Source organism: Aquila chrysaetos, chromosome 16 (genome assembly GCF_900496995.4).
Source record: "Aquila chrysaetos chrysaetos chromosome 16, bAquChr1.4, whole genome shotgun sequence".
Lineage (NCBI taxonomy): Eukaryota > Metazoa > Chordata > Aves > Accipitriformes > Accipitridae > Aquila > Aquila chrysaetos.
In genome coordinates this window covers 28,730,003-28,748,476 of record NC_044019.1, presented here as the reverse complement: position 1 = coordinate 28,748,476, position 18,474 = coordinate 28,730,003, and the positions used below count along the sequence as shown (strand labels likewise).

The 18,474-nt window shown below is 43.3% G+C and overlaps 1 protein-coding gene across 11 annotated transcripts in view; it reads right to left on the bottom strand.

The window, feature by feature from the left end:
• DAGLA (diacylglycerol lipase alpha) overlaps positions 1-18,474 on the bottom strand; it is a 76,096-nt gene that overhangs the window by 11,613 nt on the left and 46,009 nt on the right. For 10 of the 11 annotated variants that reach the window (XR_005934111.1, XM_041129117.1, XM_041129114.1 and 7 more), the window contains 11 exons: positions 17,912-18,036; positions 16,554-16,710; positions 16,141-16,224; positions 15,934-16,011; positions 11,751-11,831; positions 9,387-9,529; positions 7,738-7,806; positions 6,571-6,643; positions 5,275-5,471; positions 4,781-4,910; positions 3,563-3,744 (listed from right to left, as the gene is read on the bottom strand). Coding sequence is in view for 10 of the 11 variants with exons in the window: in XM_041129117.1 (XP_040985051.1) it covers positions 3,563-3,744; positions 4,781-4,910; positions 5,275-5,471; positions 6,571-6,643; positions 7,738-7,806; positions 9,387-9,529; positions 11,751-11,831; positions 15,934-16,011; positions 16,141-16,224; positions 16,554-16,710; positions 17,912-18,036 (1,319 nt within the window). In the remaining variant the exon portion in view is untranslated. Of the gene's footprint in view, positions 1-1,734; positions 1,928-3,562; positions 3,745-4,780; positions 4,911-5,274; positions 5,472-6,570; positions 6,644-7,737; positions 7,807-9,386; positions 9,530-11,750; positions 11,832-15,933; positions 16,012-16,140; positions 16,225-16,553; positions 16,711-17,911; positions 18,037-18,474 lie in introns of those variants that run through there. The other variant, XM_030038410.2, reaches the window with a different exon arrangement.

Here is an 18,474-nt window from a genome sequence, read left to right as displayed (position 1 = left end):
AAAGCAATTTACTCAGCTTAAGGCAGGTAAAGATCTTTAGAAAGACACCAGTCACACTAAGACTTTTAAGAATCAGGCAGGCTTCTCCAGAAAGACACCATATCAAAGACACCGGGAAGGAGCTTCCCATACCAGACATACACAAAGCCTGGGACGAGCTGCAGCCAAAGCAACAGCCCTAAAGGAAAGGAGTAAATATCTGGGAAAAGATTCTGAGCTTGGGAGGACTGCTGCACCTGCCAAAAGGACATGATGTCTAGGGAAAGGCTTAGAAGTTAGGTCAATATTTGATCCCTTTGTAATTTCAATAGAGTAATAGTAATCTGAGAACAGGTTACAAGAACCCCAAAAGAGGGAGTCTGATGCAGTAAGCTGGCTCTAACCTTGAATTCAACACAACCAACCTACAACTGTTTCCACTCTAGCACCTCCCTTAAGCCTCTCTGCCCTCTCCCTTGTTCATTTCCCTTTCATAACTCAGAATTCCCCCTCTGCTTTCACTAACCTCAAAGGGAAGGAGCTCCTTGGGTCTACTCTGGCTATGGCACAGAAACCACTGCTCCTCTCCCTGCTGCCTGACCTAGTTCATTTTCTCAGTCATATTGTAGCCTTCACAAATGTGGGCCAATCCCTGTTCCTGCTGTTTCACCACAGCTGCGGTTCTGTTTCTAAGCTCTCCTTCACTTTCTCTGACCATTCACTCTCTCTGTGACAAGAACCTTGCCATCTTCATATTATTTGCTGTCTTATTGTCCTGGTTTTGGCTGGGATAGAGTTGATTTTCTTTCTAGTAGCTGGCATGGTGTTATGTTTCAGATTTAGTATGAGAAGAATGTTGATAACACACTGATGTTTTCAGTTGTTGCTAAGTAGTGTTTCTACTAGGTCAAGGATTTTTCAGCTTCTCATGCCCAGCCAGCAAGAAGGCTGGAGGGGCACAAGAAGTTGGGAGGGGACACAGCCAGGGCAGCTGACCCAAACTGGCCAAAGGGATATTCCATACCATGTGATGTCATGCCCAATATATAAACTTGGGGGGAGTTGGCCAGGAGGGGCAGATTGCTGCTTGGAACTGACTGGGCATCGGTCGGTGAGTGGTGAGCAATTGCATTCTGCATCACTTGTTTTGTATATTCCAATCCTTTTATTATTATTATTGTCATATTATTACTATTATCATTATTATTTTCTTCCTTTCTGTCCTATTGTTGTGGTTTAAGCCCAACCAGCAACAAAGCACCACGAAGCCGCTTGCTCACTCCTCTCCCCCACAGTGGGATGAGGAGGAGAAAATATAAAGAAAAGCTTGTGGGTCGAGACAAGGGAGGGATCACTCACCACTTATGGTCACAGGCAAAAGACAGACTCAACTTGGGGAAAAAAACCAAAATCAATTTAATTTACTACCAATCAAAACAAAACAAGGATAATGGGAAGTAAAACCAAATCTTAAAACACCTTCCCCACCCCTCCCTCCTTCCCAGCTCAACTCCACTCCCAATTTTCTCCACCTTCTCCCCCTGAGCAGTGCAGAGGGACAGGGAATGGGGGTTGGGGTCAGTTCATCACACATTATCTCTACTGCTCCTTTCTCCTCAGGGGGAGGACTCCTCACTCTTCCTTTTCTCCAGCATGGTATCTGTCCCATGCGAGACAGTTCTCCACAAACTTCTGCAGCATGAGTCCTTCCCATGGGCTGCAGTTCTTCACAAATTGCTCCAGCGTGGGTCCCTTCCACAGGCTGCAGTCCTTCATGAACTGCTCCAGTGTGGGTCCTTTCTGTAGGCTGCAGTCCTTCAGGCACAGACTGTTCCAGCGCAGGCTCTCCCATGGAGTCCTGGCCATCTTCAGGGACATCACCCTGCTCCAGCGTGGGCTCCTCCCCAGGCTGCAGGTGGGCATCTGCTCCCCTGCTCACCTCCACGGGCTGCAGAGGGACAGCCTGCTGTCTCACCATGGGGTGCAGGGGCATTCCCCTCTGGCACACCTCCTCCCCTCCTTCACTGACCTCAGTATCTGAATAGGGGTTTTCTCTCACATTCCACTCCCCTCCCCGCTGCAGGTTTCCCCTCTTAAATCTGTTCTCCCAGAGGTGCTACCACCATCGCTGATGGGCTTGGCCTTGGCCAGCAGCAGGTCCAACTTGGAGCCGGGAAAGCTTCTAGCAGCCTCTCACAGGAGCCCGCCCTGTAGCCCCCTCCCCTGCTGCCAAAACCCCACCACACAAACCCAAAACACCTATTAAACTGCCTATCTCAACCCGCAAGTTTTACTCCCCCCCCCCCCCCCCCCGATTCTCTCCCCCATCCCACTGGGTGGGGGAGGAAGCGAGCAAGTGGCTGCAAGGTACTCAGTTGCTGGCTGGGGTTAAATCACAACATTTATCTATCTTGTAAATTTAAATCTCACTCATGTTATCTCAAGGATACTCAGCTGTCCATCACTCAGCACAGACCATCTCACCCTGCCTCTTGCCCCACACACAGAGCTTCTTGTTGGGTCTTCTCCACCTGAAATCTCCATAGAAGTGCTTCCCTTGCAAAGAAATAATCGCCTCCCACCCATAACGCTGTCTTCTGTTCCTACTCACAAATCCCATTTGCTATCTCTGACTACAAACCATCTTCCCTGTTTTGTCTGCAAATTTGCCCTACATAATGCAATTCTGTGACAGAAGTCATGTGTTCCAACTTTGAAATAAGCCTTTGCCCACATTTTTATGTTTATTTTCTTTGTTTCTTGCAAGTCTGTGGTCCTGCAATGCCTTGAATATCTGAAATTCTACAAGGAGTCTCTCTGCCTTTAGCTCCTGGAGGAAAGTGTTTATGTACACCATAAAGAACAAGTTCTTCCCCAAACCACTCCTCCATATACCTTCTAGATGTTCCTCCACCTTTTGGTCTTTGCCAGACTACTGATGTTAGTGGCCAGTGATGGTCCAGCTTTCAGAAAACAACCCCTGTAGGAACACCTTCAGTACTCGGAACATGCCTTTTCCCCTTGCCTGCTTGCCACTGGACTGAGCTTCCTGCTCTTGTCCTTCACAAACAGGACACCAACTGCTCTCCCCTCATCTGTATCCATGTTCCCAGATTGTCCTGTTCATAACATTACACAAGTCACATCATAAAGTAGCTTTAAATGCAGATCTTCTGGTAAGCTTATGGCTTTCACTGCTTCTCAGCTTTTGAGAATCACCATATAGGCTATCTTTGGGCACATAATTCGCACAGGAAAACAGAAATTTAGCTGCAGAACTGCAAGCTTTGTCTTAACAGTTTCAGGGAAAACCCCATATGTCCGAGTAGGGAGAAAAGGAAGTTTCTTCCATACCCTTATCTTCTGGGTTCTCCTGACCTTGCTGCACTCACAGATTCTTGAGCAACACAAAGGATATTTTCCCCCCAGCATGACACAAGACATGCTGAAGCTAAGTAAAAGTCTCACAAAGGCAGCCCGTGGACCTATCCTTTCCAAAAACATTGATCACAATGCCCCAGGAGGAAGAGGACCCACACCTAGAGCCAACAACCCTTCAAAGAAATCAAAGATATATACTTACTTAGTACTGCTGTTCCTTCTGTCCACTGTTAAGGCTCCAGTTCCAATCTGCACTGAGGGTCCACTAGGTAAGGGCTGACTCTGGAAGATCAATTCTGGGGTGAGATCCACTTCTGTAGGACTCACCATCACTTTGGCTGCAGAAAGTAAAGCTGTTTTCCCCTTGTTGTAATTCTCCAAGACCTATTCAAGGCAAGCAGAGGAACAGTAGTGCTTTACTGGAGATAGCAGCTTTGCTGTTCTCAGCTCAGGACTTCCAAACAGCTGGATTTGCCTATTTCTTACCAATACTTTCTGCAAGCACAGGGCAAGGTCTTGAGATAAAGGATTATATCAATAAATTCTGACATACTCTATCCTGTCAGAATGCCCTGCTGCGAATCCAATGCTGGGGAGGTGACTGGCAGGATGCTGGCAGGAGCAGCCTTCAGACCAGCAGGGCAGAGGAGACTTGGCTAAATCTCCACGGTAGAACTGCGGGGCTAGGAACTGTAGCTTAGTAGCAGAGACCCATTCTACAACCATTATACATAAGCTCAATCACCCCTCAGACTAACAGAGGGGCTTGCAGCCACAGCATGGAGGACTTCTGTCACAGCTTGGATTTCACCTGAACTGCAGCCTGTAAAGGGCAGTTCTGAAAAAAGGGAACCAAACAACACCCAGCCTCATATTATTATGATATTCAATTTGGAAAGACAACTTAGTCTGGGACTCTGTGTATTGGGATGGAGATCTACATTCCATTTCCAGACCTCATTACATTCAACACTAACAGCCTGTGTATGATTGGCCCAGAGCACAATCTTCTTTCCTCCTTCACTGCAAAGTAAATGGCCTTGTGTATCTAAATAGCCAGCTCTCCTAGGCAAGGACTACCTCTTCTGGGTACATAAAGGCCTGTGACAAGGCACTCATTTTATTAGGGCACCTAAGTGCTCTTGCAATAAGAATTTCTAAAACTGGACCCCACCAAGGGTACCTTCCTGGCCCTCCAATAAGCACACAGAGCTTTGGCTTGGCACCAAGAAACTTATTGGGCTCATATGCTAGAACCACCATGCCCCTTGTCCATTTTGTGTTTACAGCTCACCTCATCAGCATCATTATGCTGAGCCTTTCTTGCCCAAACCCTGGTCTTTCAGGCATTCAAAGCCAGAGCCTATGTTATTGCACTGAATGATCCCTCCCCACCCCTGATCCTAATTCTCTTCATTACCTTGTTGAGCCCTTCCATGACCACATATGGGAGGTGTTCGTGCAACATCGCCGGTGAGATGATCACTTCATTAAATGCCTTATTGTCACCCCAGATAGCAAAGTAAGTGGGATCCTCTTGCTCACAGCAACTGGAAGAGGAGTTGGGATACAAACAGAGGGGAAAACAGGGAGCAGGGGATGAAAGAGCAGGCCAGTGTTTTGGCATGCAAAAGAAAGAAACAGCAGGTTGCAGAGACAGAAAAAGCAACAGGAGGAGAAACAGAAGATATTAAAGTACACATGCTACTGCTATTGCTCCAAAACTTTGCACTAGCCAACAGTGACACGACTATCTTCCTATTCTGACAGCACAGACACAATCACTGTCATCATAAGACAGTGGGGGGTGGGATCACTTCCTTCATAGATGGGTTCCTGTCTTGGGAAGCCTTTTCCAAAAGAAAACTTTCACCCCCACACATAGGCTAGCTTCACAGCTCTGCGCATACTCACCAGCACTGCTCTGCAGGGTGATTGTGCACCACATGGATGATGCGGCCAGGTGGGTAGAGTGGTGTGCTTGCAGACAGGGCAATAGTCAGATCACTGGGATGGGTCCAGAGGCGATTACTCGTTACTGAATTTTCTTCCGTCTCTTCAGGGAGCTCTGACTTGGGTATGCACTTCGTAGCACCCACGATGATTCGCCACTATTCAACACAAGAGAAAGGAAAGAGAATATTGAAAAGACAAAAACATCAAAGAAAAGCAGAGTCATCTCAAAGGCACTATTGGGAGATTTAAACTGAATACCTAATACCAGAAAAGAGAAAAAAACAGGTCTTGTGCCTTGATTGCTTAAATAATAGACAGAGAGACAGAGATAACCCTGCCCAGAAAAAGTTGTTTCTTCCTTTCCCAGTTTTAATCTTAGAAGTGGCAACATCTCATCCTTCCTTTTTTTGCTGGAGGTTTTTGTGGAGTTAAGGATCTAGAGCAAGCACCAATTTGTCCACCAATTGGTAACTTAGTATCTTTCAGGATAAACAAAGTAGGTGGAATCTGAATTTAATGTACAAAAATAAGCAAAAGTTTATGCAACATAAACAGACAAAAACTCTGTTTAGGCCTTTCTTTATGCACTAAACCAAATCCTAAACCCCCCCAAATTCACCAAAACCCTCATAAACCAAAACACAAAAACCATAGAATGCTAACAAGAAAAATAAATGTAAGCTCAGTTTTCTCCCTCGACAGGTCATATCTATAACATTTTACCCCTAAAAATCTTAAATGTCTTATGTTTTTTCCATCTCAGTGTAATGCTAAAGCAGCCTGGGGAGGAACAACTTTCCACATTTCCTATCTCCAAAATATTAACAGACCGCTTATCCTAGAACAGCACCACCCAGACAGCACGCAGCAGTGTCTGTAAGCAGACAACTGTTGTACTTTCTAGCCTGTTAGCATTTGTTACTGGCCAAGAAAAGCTACAGTTCGAACACAGACTTCAAAACAGGCTCAGATGAGACTATTTCCTGCTCAGTTATTTTAGACCTGTGATGGTGAATTTACAGCACATGAGCCAGAATCATCACACAGCCTACAAACAGAGCACAGCCCTTTGCCCTCACTTCTCTAGCTGCCTTCCAGCCCTTGCCATCACTCCTCTGATTACCTAAATAGTAGTCACAGTGCACCTGAGGAGACTGGGAGGGCAGAAGTCTGCAGTATTGCTATGTGACACTAAAAGTTTACCATCACTGCTCAGAGACTCGCCTCCAGGTGTCTGTTAATTTTTACTCTTACCTTTGGTTTGTTACTTCTTTGAAGAACATCCAGAAGCTGCCGGCGAAATCCCTCCAGCTGAGAGAGACCAATTCTGGAAAAGAGGAAGATGTATTTACAACAGCTGGGCAGGGAACAGCAGGTAGGTAACAGGACAGTAGGGACACACAGCACAGATGAACAAGAAACTATGCTACAAGAGATACTACAAGAATGCAACACCACCATCATGCAGATCATTTCAGAGGTGAGTTGTGGCATCACCCAGGACCAGTAACCAGCGTTAAGAGGCCACAGGAAACCATCGTGACAATAAACAAGTATGAAATGTAGTAGCAGAGTCAGATCAGTGAACACAGGTATGAGAGAGGTCAATGAACAGATAAGGAGGGAGATGATGCAATCACAGAAACAAGTGAGCAAGAAACAAGTATAGGATGACACAGAACAGGTAAGTTAAAAAGGTGTCAGAGCTATATGACACCACTGAACAGATGAAAGAATGGACAAGATTTTGTCATACAGGTTACCAAGTGGCATACTCAATACCATGTAGCACTTTTCCTCCACTGAATTCTACAAGCCTTAAATGGTGACATTTCTGTCTGTACAATGTATCTGAGGTCATGCAACAGGGCAGAAGCAAAAGCAAAAACCAGGTTGTCTAGCTCCTAGTCCAATGCCCTGTTCAGCAGAACACGTCCCAGGAGATGATGAGAGGTGAGAAATGCCAAGACACAAGAAATGAGGGAGCTGGTTCAGAGATGTGAGATGATATGGAATAGGTATTCAGGGACAAACAGTACAATGAAATGACAGCACATCTAGTTCAGTGCAGAGTGTAACAACGTCCAAAATAACACAGGCAACCAAGAAGATGGCATTGACGTGTCAGATACCGCAATGAGTATAGTTACAGAGGCAGGTTATTCACCCTTTTCTTTCATACAGGCAGCTGAGAGACAGGGAGGGATATGCCTATAAAAAGGTGTGTGAAACACCAATACAGGTGTCCAGGTAAAAGATGCAGAAATACAGGTAACTAGGAAGACAAGTAAGAAGCATACAAGGACAGGTAAATGAGGACAGTGGAGACAGATATGATCTAGGTGTTTCTGATAGGAAGAGGTAACTTTGGTATAGAAACAGCAGAAACTCATCAAGAAATTCAGACACTTCTCAACTTGCCTGGGCACTAGATCTTTGCCAAGCACGACTGCAGTCACAAACTCTTTTGAATACTCCATGGCATCCTCACTGGAAGAGAAACAGGACCAAGAAGAAGCAAACAGTGTTTCAGTAGCAGCAAACTGCACTTCATTCCCAATTTGCCACTGGTGCCAGAGAGGTTACCAAACAGAAAACCAGGGTCATAAAAACCACAAAGCTGCTCAAGGCTTTTGGGACTTGCACCTTGATAAAGAAAAGCCTAATATTCACATCCCATGCCCCAAGCAATATTACTCTGCATATGGCTCTGCATATACTTGGAAAAGGAAGTACTTTAACTCAATGCCCTATAGTCATTTTCCAATAGTTTGGGAATGGCCAGGACAGCAGAAAGGAAGAAGACATTCCATGCTCCTGAGACTACTTTACAAAGACACTTTAGAACTAAGATGGCCACGTTCTGCAGCAACCTGAGTACCAAGAGGGAATTAAGGCTTCTACTCTATGAGCTGGTTCTGCAATCAGCTACCTTCCTAGAGATCTTCTGAACCAGTTACCAAAGGCAGAGGCTGCATCATTACATTGACCTAGAGACAGTCCTGGGGGTGACACACAGCATAACAGAAGTGTGGCAGTCAGAGGCACTCTGAAACAGTTGAAATAACACAGCACAGCTTGGCCCAAGCTATCACGGGATCTCAGGAGAGGAAGCTCTGAGCAGAAAGCTATAAAACTCTCATGAAACATTCTACAGAGCAACTCCTCTATAGTTGCAGAAGACCAGGGATTACTATCATAACAAGGCATGCCAATATCCAGATTCATTAGTAGGATGGTTTAAAACCCTTAGCTGCTCCTGGAACATGATGCAGTAACTATCACAAGAAGCTTCTGATAATCCATAGCTGCTTTCAAGTGCCCCCATGATGTCTGTCACAACTAGAAAAACCTTCATCTCACTTCACAGCAATCAAGTGGGATGTTTTTGTTTGGCTGCCATGTAAGTAACATGACCAGCAGGTCTGTTCCCATTTACAGTGGGAGGAATTCACCATATCTCTCTTCAGAGATCTGAGGCAGCTACCCTAGATTCCCCCTATAGGCAAGAGAGAGAGAGAAACAGGCACCCAAGAAACCCAGTCCCTCTGACCTATTTTAGGCACCCACTTTAGAATGACAGAAATCACACCCCAGAAGTGCCAATTTCTTTGTCAGCTGCAAAAGGAGTCCAAACAACTAGATCAACTGATGCAGACATCTATGTTCAGTCAAGTATATCCCTTATTGTACATCTATTCACAGCAGATGGGGAAAGTACACGCTGGCACTGTGCAGAGAGAGAATAAGGAAATTGCACCCCATCCACTCGGCCTGCATTTTCCACTAGTCAGGGTGAAATTAGAGCTATAGCCACAGACAACTAACTCATAAACCAGAATATTTGGGAGAGTGGCTACCTACTATCATAACCTAAATTCCAAACTATAACACAGAGCAAAGGCTGCCAACAACCCTCATCTCCTATAGACTGGCTCTCCATTTTTCTGCATGCTTCTCAGGGCAGAGACTTGTCTTTTACTGCTCCTCAAAGCATCACAAACAGGATCTGATCCAGCCACAACTATACAACCCCTCTCTCTCACCAGTCCTCCTGCCCCAACACCTACCTCAGCAGCCCACCTGGGGGAGAATAGGCAAAGCACTTCAGTGATGGGTACTGCGGACGCAAAAGGAAGGACAGGATGGCAGCTGTGCCAGCCCCTAGGGAATGACCAACCACAATCAGGCCATAGTGTTTTGTTCCTCTCCCCTGAAAACAAACAAACAAAAAAAACCAAACAAGAAATTAAGGTCATACTGAAAGGCAAGTCCCCAACCCCCAAAATCTGCACCTTTCCCCAGCTGTCAGTCTTTCCCATACATGAGCACTCCAGACTCCAGCTAACCAGCTCCTCCACTAATGGGAACTAGTGAGGGTATGTTAGGTCTTGAAATGGAAGCAGAGTTCTGATTTACACTGTTTAGCCTAAGCCACAGTGGCAGTCCCAGCACTCTCCTGCCCTGCAAATGTTGCCTGTTCTGAAGGGATGCTAGAATTCATTGTCTTCTGGCATTCTCTCCCTATATCTCCATCAGTCAGTGTTTGACCTACTGGGTCTTCCTTAAAAGAAAAAAGGTAGGAAAAAAAGGGAAGTGTACTGTACACAAGCTGTTTGAGTTATTTAGGATTTGATATGAGCCTTTTGCTCCTCCTCAAATCTGACAGCCTTCTGATAATATCTGAGTCCAGGCTCACACATCTAAGGTCTCCTTGGTTCTAGAAATTACTTGCTTTCATTAATTCCACCACTTGTGCAGGCTGAAAAACAGAAATCCAAACAAGCAGTTTGAACAATAGTCTTCTAAGTCTAGATGCTCTCAACAGCTGACCACTGCTCAAGTAATTCAGAGACAAAACTATTCTCTAACATTTTGTACTGTTCTTGTTATTCAGAGGCTAGAGTGCTAGGCATGGCTTAGAACCTAGAAGACAATATTTGAAAAGTTTCAGTCTTGTTTTTCTGCAGAGCTCTGCCAGTGCCTTGTAGGCTTTACACAGGGAAAGAGAATCCAGCATCCGACTCTCCATGGCCCTGTGTCACCACAATGGTGGTTATACTTGGACTTCTGCATAAGATGAGAAAACACATAGAACATAAGACCAGGCCACAAGAATGAAAGATCTATCTTTGTTTCATTTTCCTTCTCGAGACCATCTCTAAGCCACCATCATGCCTGTTACAGTCAGTGAGGTGAATGCTGGGGGAGGTTTGAGACTTTATACACCTCACTTGTTATACTTTATCCCTGAATACCTGTTGCTGGCAACTGTCAGAAACAATGTACTGGGATAAACGAACCTTTGGTAGGACCTGGGATGGCATTTATGTTTTAACCATAGCACTTTTTCAGATATTCTTCAGAGTTCAACCTCAGGCAGTAATTAATTTTCTACACACAAGCCAGTTGCTCCATCTCATATTAATCAAGCTATCTCCATCCTTGTGGGTCAGGTCCAGCTAGTTACACTATTTTGCATCAATTAGAAGTTGGACCCACCCCACAAAGCCAGCTTCAAACAGAACAGAATATGATACTTATTACCACACACAGGAGAAAACCAAAGTATAGAGCTTCGAACATCACCGTATCCTTACCAGTCAGGTAGCAATTGAGCTCTATAGGACATCAGGAAAAATTCCTCATGAGTAACAGCTCACTTAAGACCAATTTTCACTTTCTGGGCAGAGAGGAATAAAGCACCATATAAAGAAGTCAGATGCCTATGTATCTCTCCCTACATCTACCAAACATCACAAGGCAGACACTTCAGTGTTGACTGGTATGACACTCAAGTTTCAGGAAACCACCGAGGCTTTTATCCTTCTTTTCATTCTCACTTGAGCTATTGCTAATTTCCCCATGGGCACTGCTCAGACCAAGGCACTCTTTGGGCATGAGAAAAGGACAGATGCCTGACAGCAGGGAATCAGGCAGTTCAGAAGTTCCCTCCCAGAAGGGGACTGACTGTGCTATTACCAACATATAAACTAAGGTAAGCTGCTTCGTAACATCTCTCTTGGGTTCTCTGATAGCACGCTCTCACAAGAAATGTGCACACACAGACAAGTCAGCATGGCAGCCCATTGCCATCTCCAAAGAGAATTTCCATAGAGATGGGATTTTAGTTCCTGTTGATTTGTTTTTAATGTTCCCTGTCCTACATTGCCACCAAATGGGACTTCCTGCCTTAGCTTTGCCTAAGGAAAAAAAATAATCAGGACCTCTGCAGTATTGGTGGTTTCAAAATAAAAAAGCCTTGGGGGAATAAGTAACTAGTTGCCTGTCTAGAAATCCAGAGGGATAGGAATTGAAGGAAGATTTAAGAAATTAGTACAGTAGATGGACATGGAGGTTTCCCTAAAACTCATGTTTTAGGGAAATCTCATCTTTCGTATAGCCTGCGAAGATAAAAGAAAACTAATACTCACTAAGTCTCGTCCAAAAGCTTGAGAAAGCACCATTTCTTGCTCCAATTTCTTCTTGATGTACTCAGCAGATAGCACCATTCCCTGAGGGAAACATGAAGACAGAACAGCATGTAAACAGTTGCATATCAGCCCTGATCTAAACATCTAGCAGACACCATACTGCCCCGAACACTGTGTAAGCTCTAGAGTGCCGCACAGCATGTGTCAGGGTTGAGGAAGAATACTGACTCCACTCCACATTTAGCAATAGACTTCATTAGGCACACGTCTTGGCTCAGTGATCACCAAAGCCACAAACCGTTTGGAAGTAATGACAATTCTTAAATTAAGATAATACTCAAAGGCCCTATTCCTGGGCTCATGGTACAAATCTAGGAAAAAAAACCCAAACGACCAACACAAAACAACCCACTTCTTAAAGACAAAGTTGTGTATCTGGTAGCTCGGCAGACACTGGGACCTGCAGTAGAACAGAGAAACAACCTTTGATTTCCCGCTTGTCAGTGCCTTAAATGCAAAACTGTGCTCTTACATTTAGATCTGTGAATGAAAGCATGAACTAGCCTAAGTAGTTCATAGGGAAAAATAATACAAACACCAAGACACTACGGGAGGGAAAAAGTGGCAGCACTATCTGTATAGGAAGAGTTATTGATGACTGAAGAAGGCAGCAACTATTAAGGGGATTCAGCTATCAATGGACATTAATCACAGATTACAGGTTTTTATTCACTAGAAGTTAAGAACTGCTGGAAGATGGGAAACAAGCTGATAGTCTGGTTCTAAACATTTATCCTCTCTGCTAATGGCTGCATCTGAAGTTTCTCCCTCTGTGTAATAATTACAAATGCAGTTGATCTGTTATAAACAAGCAACTAGAAATTTGGTCTGTTGCATAAATTCTTGGTTATGCCTTTACTACAGTTTAATTCAGTGGTAAGCAAGCCTGAACTACAAAGGCTGAAAAACAGTGATGTAATCCAGGGTGAACATGGGTAAACAGAAATCATCTATTTCTAATTTGGTGATTACAGACCTTAAATGATTCACACTGCCTGGGTTAGTCAAAAACCGGGGAAGATCTCCTTTGCTATTTTCCATTACACCCCTATCTGAAAACAGTTTAAGTACAAAGTGAACATCATTGAGCACTATTTAATCTCAGAGACATAAAAGAATTCATGGCCCTCTCAAAAAGCAAATGTGGAATTTTCAAAGTCCTCAATATCAAACACACCATCAAAACCAATCTGACTACTGAAGAGAAAGAGCAGAACACAGGTGATTCTGCTGAGCCTGTAAATGGGACATCTGTAATGCTACCATCATTATCAAAAAGCAGATGCCATGATATTTCATGCCTGTGTTCAGATCTCAGCAGCTAGCCAGCTTCCACTGCATTCAGAAGAGTCTCCATTTCCAACTCTAATGAGAAGTGAACAGCACACTACTTATATAAATTTCTAACGTGAATTTAGGATTCTATTTTTGGAAATTATGACCTAAATCCATGGTGATATTACTAATGGGCTGTTAGCCTTATAGCTATATTTTTGATAATTAAAGTACATTCTAATATAGACAGTGATTTTAATATTATGGAATAAGACTTATCACTGCAAAGCTACATTTAGACTTTCCATTAAAATGGACACTGTTTCATAAGTTTCAAAGGAATAAAACTATCTGGGCTTAATTTTCAAACCTCACATGTAAATAACCAAACAGATTGGAGATCTAGGGAAAGTAAAATGGAAATATTCTGTATTGCTTTACAGTTTGAAGGCACGAAACTGCTCTGTGATATTTGAATTGTGTGTGAAAACCCAGAGGGAGTCTATTTGGTAGAGAAAAGAGCTTGAAAGTTACTGCTATTACTGACTGTTCTATCAAACTGGTGAGAGCTGTTATCACGGCTGAGCTTTCAGGGCTTGCTTCTAGCAGCTACTTCTTGTCATCCCGGTTGGCTCAACACCAGGAAACAAATCTCCATAACATCATCATTTTAGTAGTTTTGTTCTATACAAGTTCAACAGAATTAAGTATGGATTCATGCCCTTGACTTATGATTATTTTAAAATTAATTTTGTTATAAAATCAGTGGATTTTATTTCAAAAATAGTGAAGCTAGATTTATTTTTTGCAGTTAATCTCCCCTCCAAATGGTGACAATCCCTTTTTTTTCTTTTGGCATGCTAACCCATAAACCTTAGTTACAGCTATGGTTTTTTGATCCAAAATAGCTCAGAGACCTAATATATATTTTAACTGTGGCATTCGCAGCAACCCAAGCAATCAAACACTTTCAGCTGTGGTACCGGTGGAGTGATAAGAAGGCTCATATAAAAATCAAGAGTTTTAATTCGTAGGATGTCTGATCGACACCGCGTGAAGCACAGTGACAGGCGGGCTCCACAGGTGGAAATAACAGGCCATGGCAGCCTGCTGGGTGTGCAGGATGAAATCAGCAAGAAAAACAACAGAAATCAAACAACTTACAGGAAGCTCCTGAATGGCCAACTACTCTTCTCCAAGTTAAATGTGTTAGCAAAACACTTCATTTATTTTTGTATTAAAGTTGACTTCTGGACATTAAAAATGCATTAAGACAGACATTTTAAAATTCTATTACCTCCATTAGTTTCCCTCAGGAATCAACAGTACCTTATTGTCTGGAGATTAATATTGATAATAATTTAAGATAAAGCTATATTTCTGTACTAGCAACAATCAAAAAAGAAATAACACAAAGGCCAAATAAAAACTCAATACAGAACAAAAGGTATGATCTGATAATGTTTCATCTAAGTCACTAGCATATGAATATTTTCCACATAAAGATTAAAAGAAAAGCCAACTTCTGCAAGGATCTATTACTAGCTTCTCTGCACATTAAAAATAGAACAAATTCCCCTTGCTTCCCTTTTGTTTCCTTTTACCTTCCTTTCTTTGTACAAACTGTTGATCACACAGATTGTGAAAAGTCACTTTGAGCTAAATGAATTAGTACAAAACCAAGTGACATTGTCATTGACAGTAGACATAATGCTTAAGAAGTGTTAAATAGTAAAGATTCACATAGCTAAATATCAGTTATGTGACAAAATATTACCTCATTTATCTATGTTTCCATAACATGTCCTATGTAATCACCAGGTGATTAATTTTCTCATTTTGGGGGAAACAAAGGAAATACCCCTTAGCCAAATAGGAGGTACACAACACTGTGTTCAAAAAGACCCATTCCAGCAGACTTGGAGACCACAGAGAGTCCAAACAACACTTTCTTAGGTAAGCACTTTTTTTATCAGATCCAATTCCAGCTAAGCATTTGAGTATGCAGTTATCTATCAGCTACTAATGCTCTACTTCCTAAAGCAGAGCATCAAAGCACAGAGAAGAGTTTTGGCATTCAGGCTGGACATCATGAATGAAGCAGGAGCTCCCAAGCTCTTGGCTCCTTAGGAATTAGGAGCCAAGCATCCTGCCCTGAAGGGACACTGACCAGATGATCAGCAGCATCTTGTCTCCCTGAGTAGCAGCATTTCCAGCAGTTGCTACGTTCCCTCCAACACACACAACCTCCAGTTTGTATTTTTCTTTCCCAATCAGGCACTGCGTCTCGAGAGGCTGCCAAATTCTTGATAATCTTAAAACTCAGCATGTGTGTCATTACTTTGCTGGACTAGGGCAAGGGTCAGCTCTATAGTAAATTGATTTAGTCAGCCCAGTCCTGATCACTAACACAGACACATAGCATCAGTCTAATTACACAGATGCAAGTCCTGTCAGTATCCTTTTATGAGGTTCAATGCCTATCCTACTGCAACAGAATTTTAAACACATGCTCAGGGTTTGATTGCAAATTCTGAAAAGGTCATTGGAAGAAAAAGTAATTTGAATTACTCCAATAATTTTGTTCTAGGTCTCCACAGATGCCTTTTACAGTTTGTTTTTTACTAATTGTATGGGTTTTTTTAATTACAGACATAGCGATTTTAACTGTTACACTAAGGATTTTCTTTTAACATCTCAAAGCCATTTCACTGCAATTATGTTACATCCCTCTTAAAAGCACCTCAAGCAATTAAGACCACTTTTTTTTGTGTATAATTAAAAAGTCAAAACATTAGGAAAGAAGTGGTGGGGTTTTTGTTTAGGGTTTGTTTTTTCTTTTACACACCTTGTGTCCCAGCCATGTTCCATGGTGACCCTCAACTGGAAGGCGCTCTGCATCCCCTGTTAGGTCAGTCAAGGCATCCTGGAAGAAAAGAAGTCACCATGTTTCAGGCAAGTCAAACACCAAGTGTGAGTCAGGAAGGTCTCAGATCCTCCTGAAAGTTTGCCAGGGTGGCCAAGGGTATGTAAGGCCACTGCACAGTGCGCTTACTTTTGGAGACAGAGTTCCTCGGATACTAATGACCACCTTCTTCTTATCATGGTCCACTGCCACATAGAAAGGCGTTTCATAAACCTGGAAAAGATCCACTACTGTAACAATTAGGTGAGACATTCCTGTTTAATTATTCTCCTGCTCAGGGAAAAAGAGGCAGAGCAGCGTGACAGGTTATGCCTTATGGGTAAGCACTCCTCTGAATGATCTGATTTTTGGCAGTAGCAAATATTTCTGTCCACGTGGCAGAATTTCTTGACAGAACAATAGGATGGGACGCTCTAGTGTCAGAAAAAGGCTTAAGTTTCCTTCTTTGTACCACTACACCTGGAAGCATGTAAATCCCATTACATTAGAAAGGGCCTTAGAAGCATACCCCAAATGTGAAGGGGGTTGCAGATTCTGCTTACTGCATCATGGCAGGATGTGTAAACAATGTCCACCGAGGTCATGTTCTCATCCAAGAAGTGGCGCCGGATGGCAATGGCATTGCAGCCACAGCAATTATCCTCTTCAATGGTGACACTAGGTGCATAGCGGGGACGCGAAGGACAGAGACAGCAACACCTGCAGAAGAAAAAAATAGTTTTGAGGAAGAGAGGAACATGGAAGAGACTGGCTTTAGAGTGGAATGCCTAGAGATAAGGGAAAGACAGACCCTGCGTGCCACACTGGCCTCATCTCAACAGCAGTGATTTCCTTCACTTGTAGGAGCTCTTGCACAAAACAGCACACAACTCATGTTTCAGCATCAAAAAGGGGCACTGGGATCAGATGTAGTTTTCCTTCCGAGCACCAGATAGAGCTACAGTGCAACCAGTCCCCAAGGAATCAATGGATGGTGGGGCTGGGATCTATCGCTTCTGAAGGGATACTATGCTTCATAGCACAGTCCTACATTGCTTCAACACACAAAGCAGCTAGCATTTATTGAGATCTAGATCTATTTATAACAAAAAATAAAACAGGTCTAGAATCATCCCAGAACAAAAACAGAAGCACACATTTTTTTTTTCCTTCTTTCCCTTAAGAGACACTTCACAAATAAAAATACTCAAAAGGAAGTATATTCCTCCTAAGAGGTTCAGCACAGAAGTTGCCTGCATAAGTGCAAAAAGCTGAACCCCAAAGAGAATCTGATGACATGATTACAGCAGCTGAAAGCAAACACTTAAAACAATACAATCCTGAACTGAACTACAGCATTGCTACCATGAGGTGAGCACTATACAGCATGGCAGAAAAACAAAAATTAGTCATAGAGAACACAGCAAAACCTCTGGTCAAGTCTTGCTGATGCTTTAATGAAGACCCAAACGTCAACTGCCTGCATATCTGGGCTTGCCGATAAATCAGCTTTCTGAGCTCCAAGACAGCTATTTTGACTCAGTGTGAAAGCAGTCTTGTGCCAGATGACTTCTCTCTGCTGGCTGTTCAAACTGCACAGGACTGGCATGATCCTTAGTGCACCAGAGAGGATAGAACACAGGACAGCCTGGTTTATTTAACAAGGTAAGCAGATAAGCAACTGTATGGAAGAGATTCAAGAGGAAGATATTGGAGTATGAAGGCACAGAGTTACTGAGAGATGGAAAGAAAAAGCATGAGAATAGAAAAGAGGAAAAAAACAGAGGAAAAAAGGAAGAGGAAGAAATAGAGGGGTGATAGAGGGAAAACTGATGAAAGAAAGGCTATTTCTAAATCCAGGAAAAACAGAAGGAAAAAGGGAAGAAGAAAAGGCAGAGTGATAGATAGGATGATCACTCACGAGCAGGATCTGGCCAGGCGACAGAGTCCACATGTGGGCTTCCTCATCAGGTATATGGGCCAGCCATAGGCAGCCAGGGCAAACAGCATGTAGTAACACACCTCTTTGTACCGCTGCATCTCTTGCTGAAAGAGAAAAAAGACTCACTAAAGGCCTTATTCTTTTAGACAGTGTTTTTCTACTGTTTCCCTTTTTTCATCATAGTGAGACACGTGCATCCTTCTTTCTGAGCATCAGCCTTCTCTCAGCACCACCAGAACAGCACTGTCAGCATTTCCAGGTGACTGCAGAAGAGCAAGCTGGTTCTGCTGGGCAAGATCCTCCCTCTCCCCAAACCAGCTCAGTATAGCTATGCCTGTTTTCCTGAGCAGAGGGGCCCTGCTAGCTGTTTAACAGAACTAGAAGTTAGTTCTAGAGAAATTCTCCTCTGTTTATCAAACACCCTGCTGCAACAGAAGGCCATCCCCTATGCGTTTTGCCCCACCCTACCCTAGCTGAGGAGAAGATAAACTAGTTTAAGTCCCAAGAAGATGAGTGCTCTAAATGTACTGCTTCCACATAGT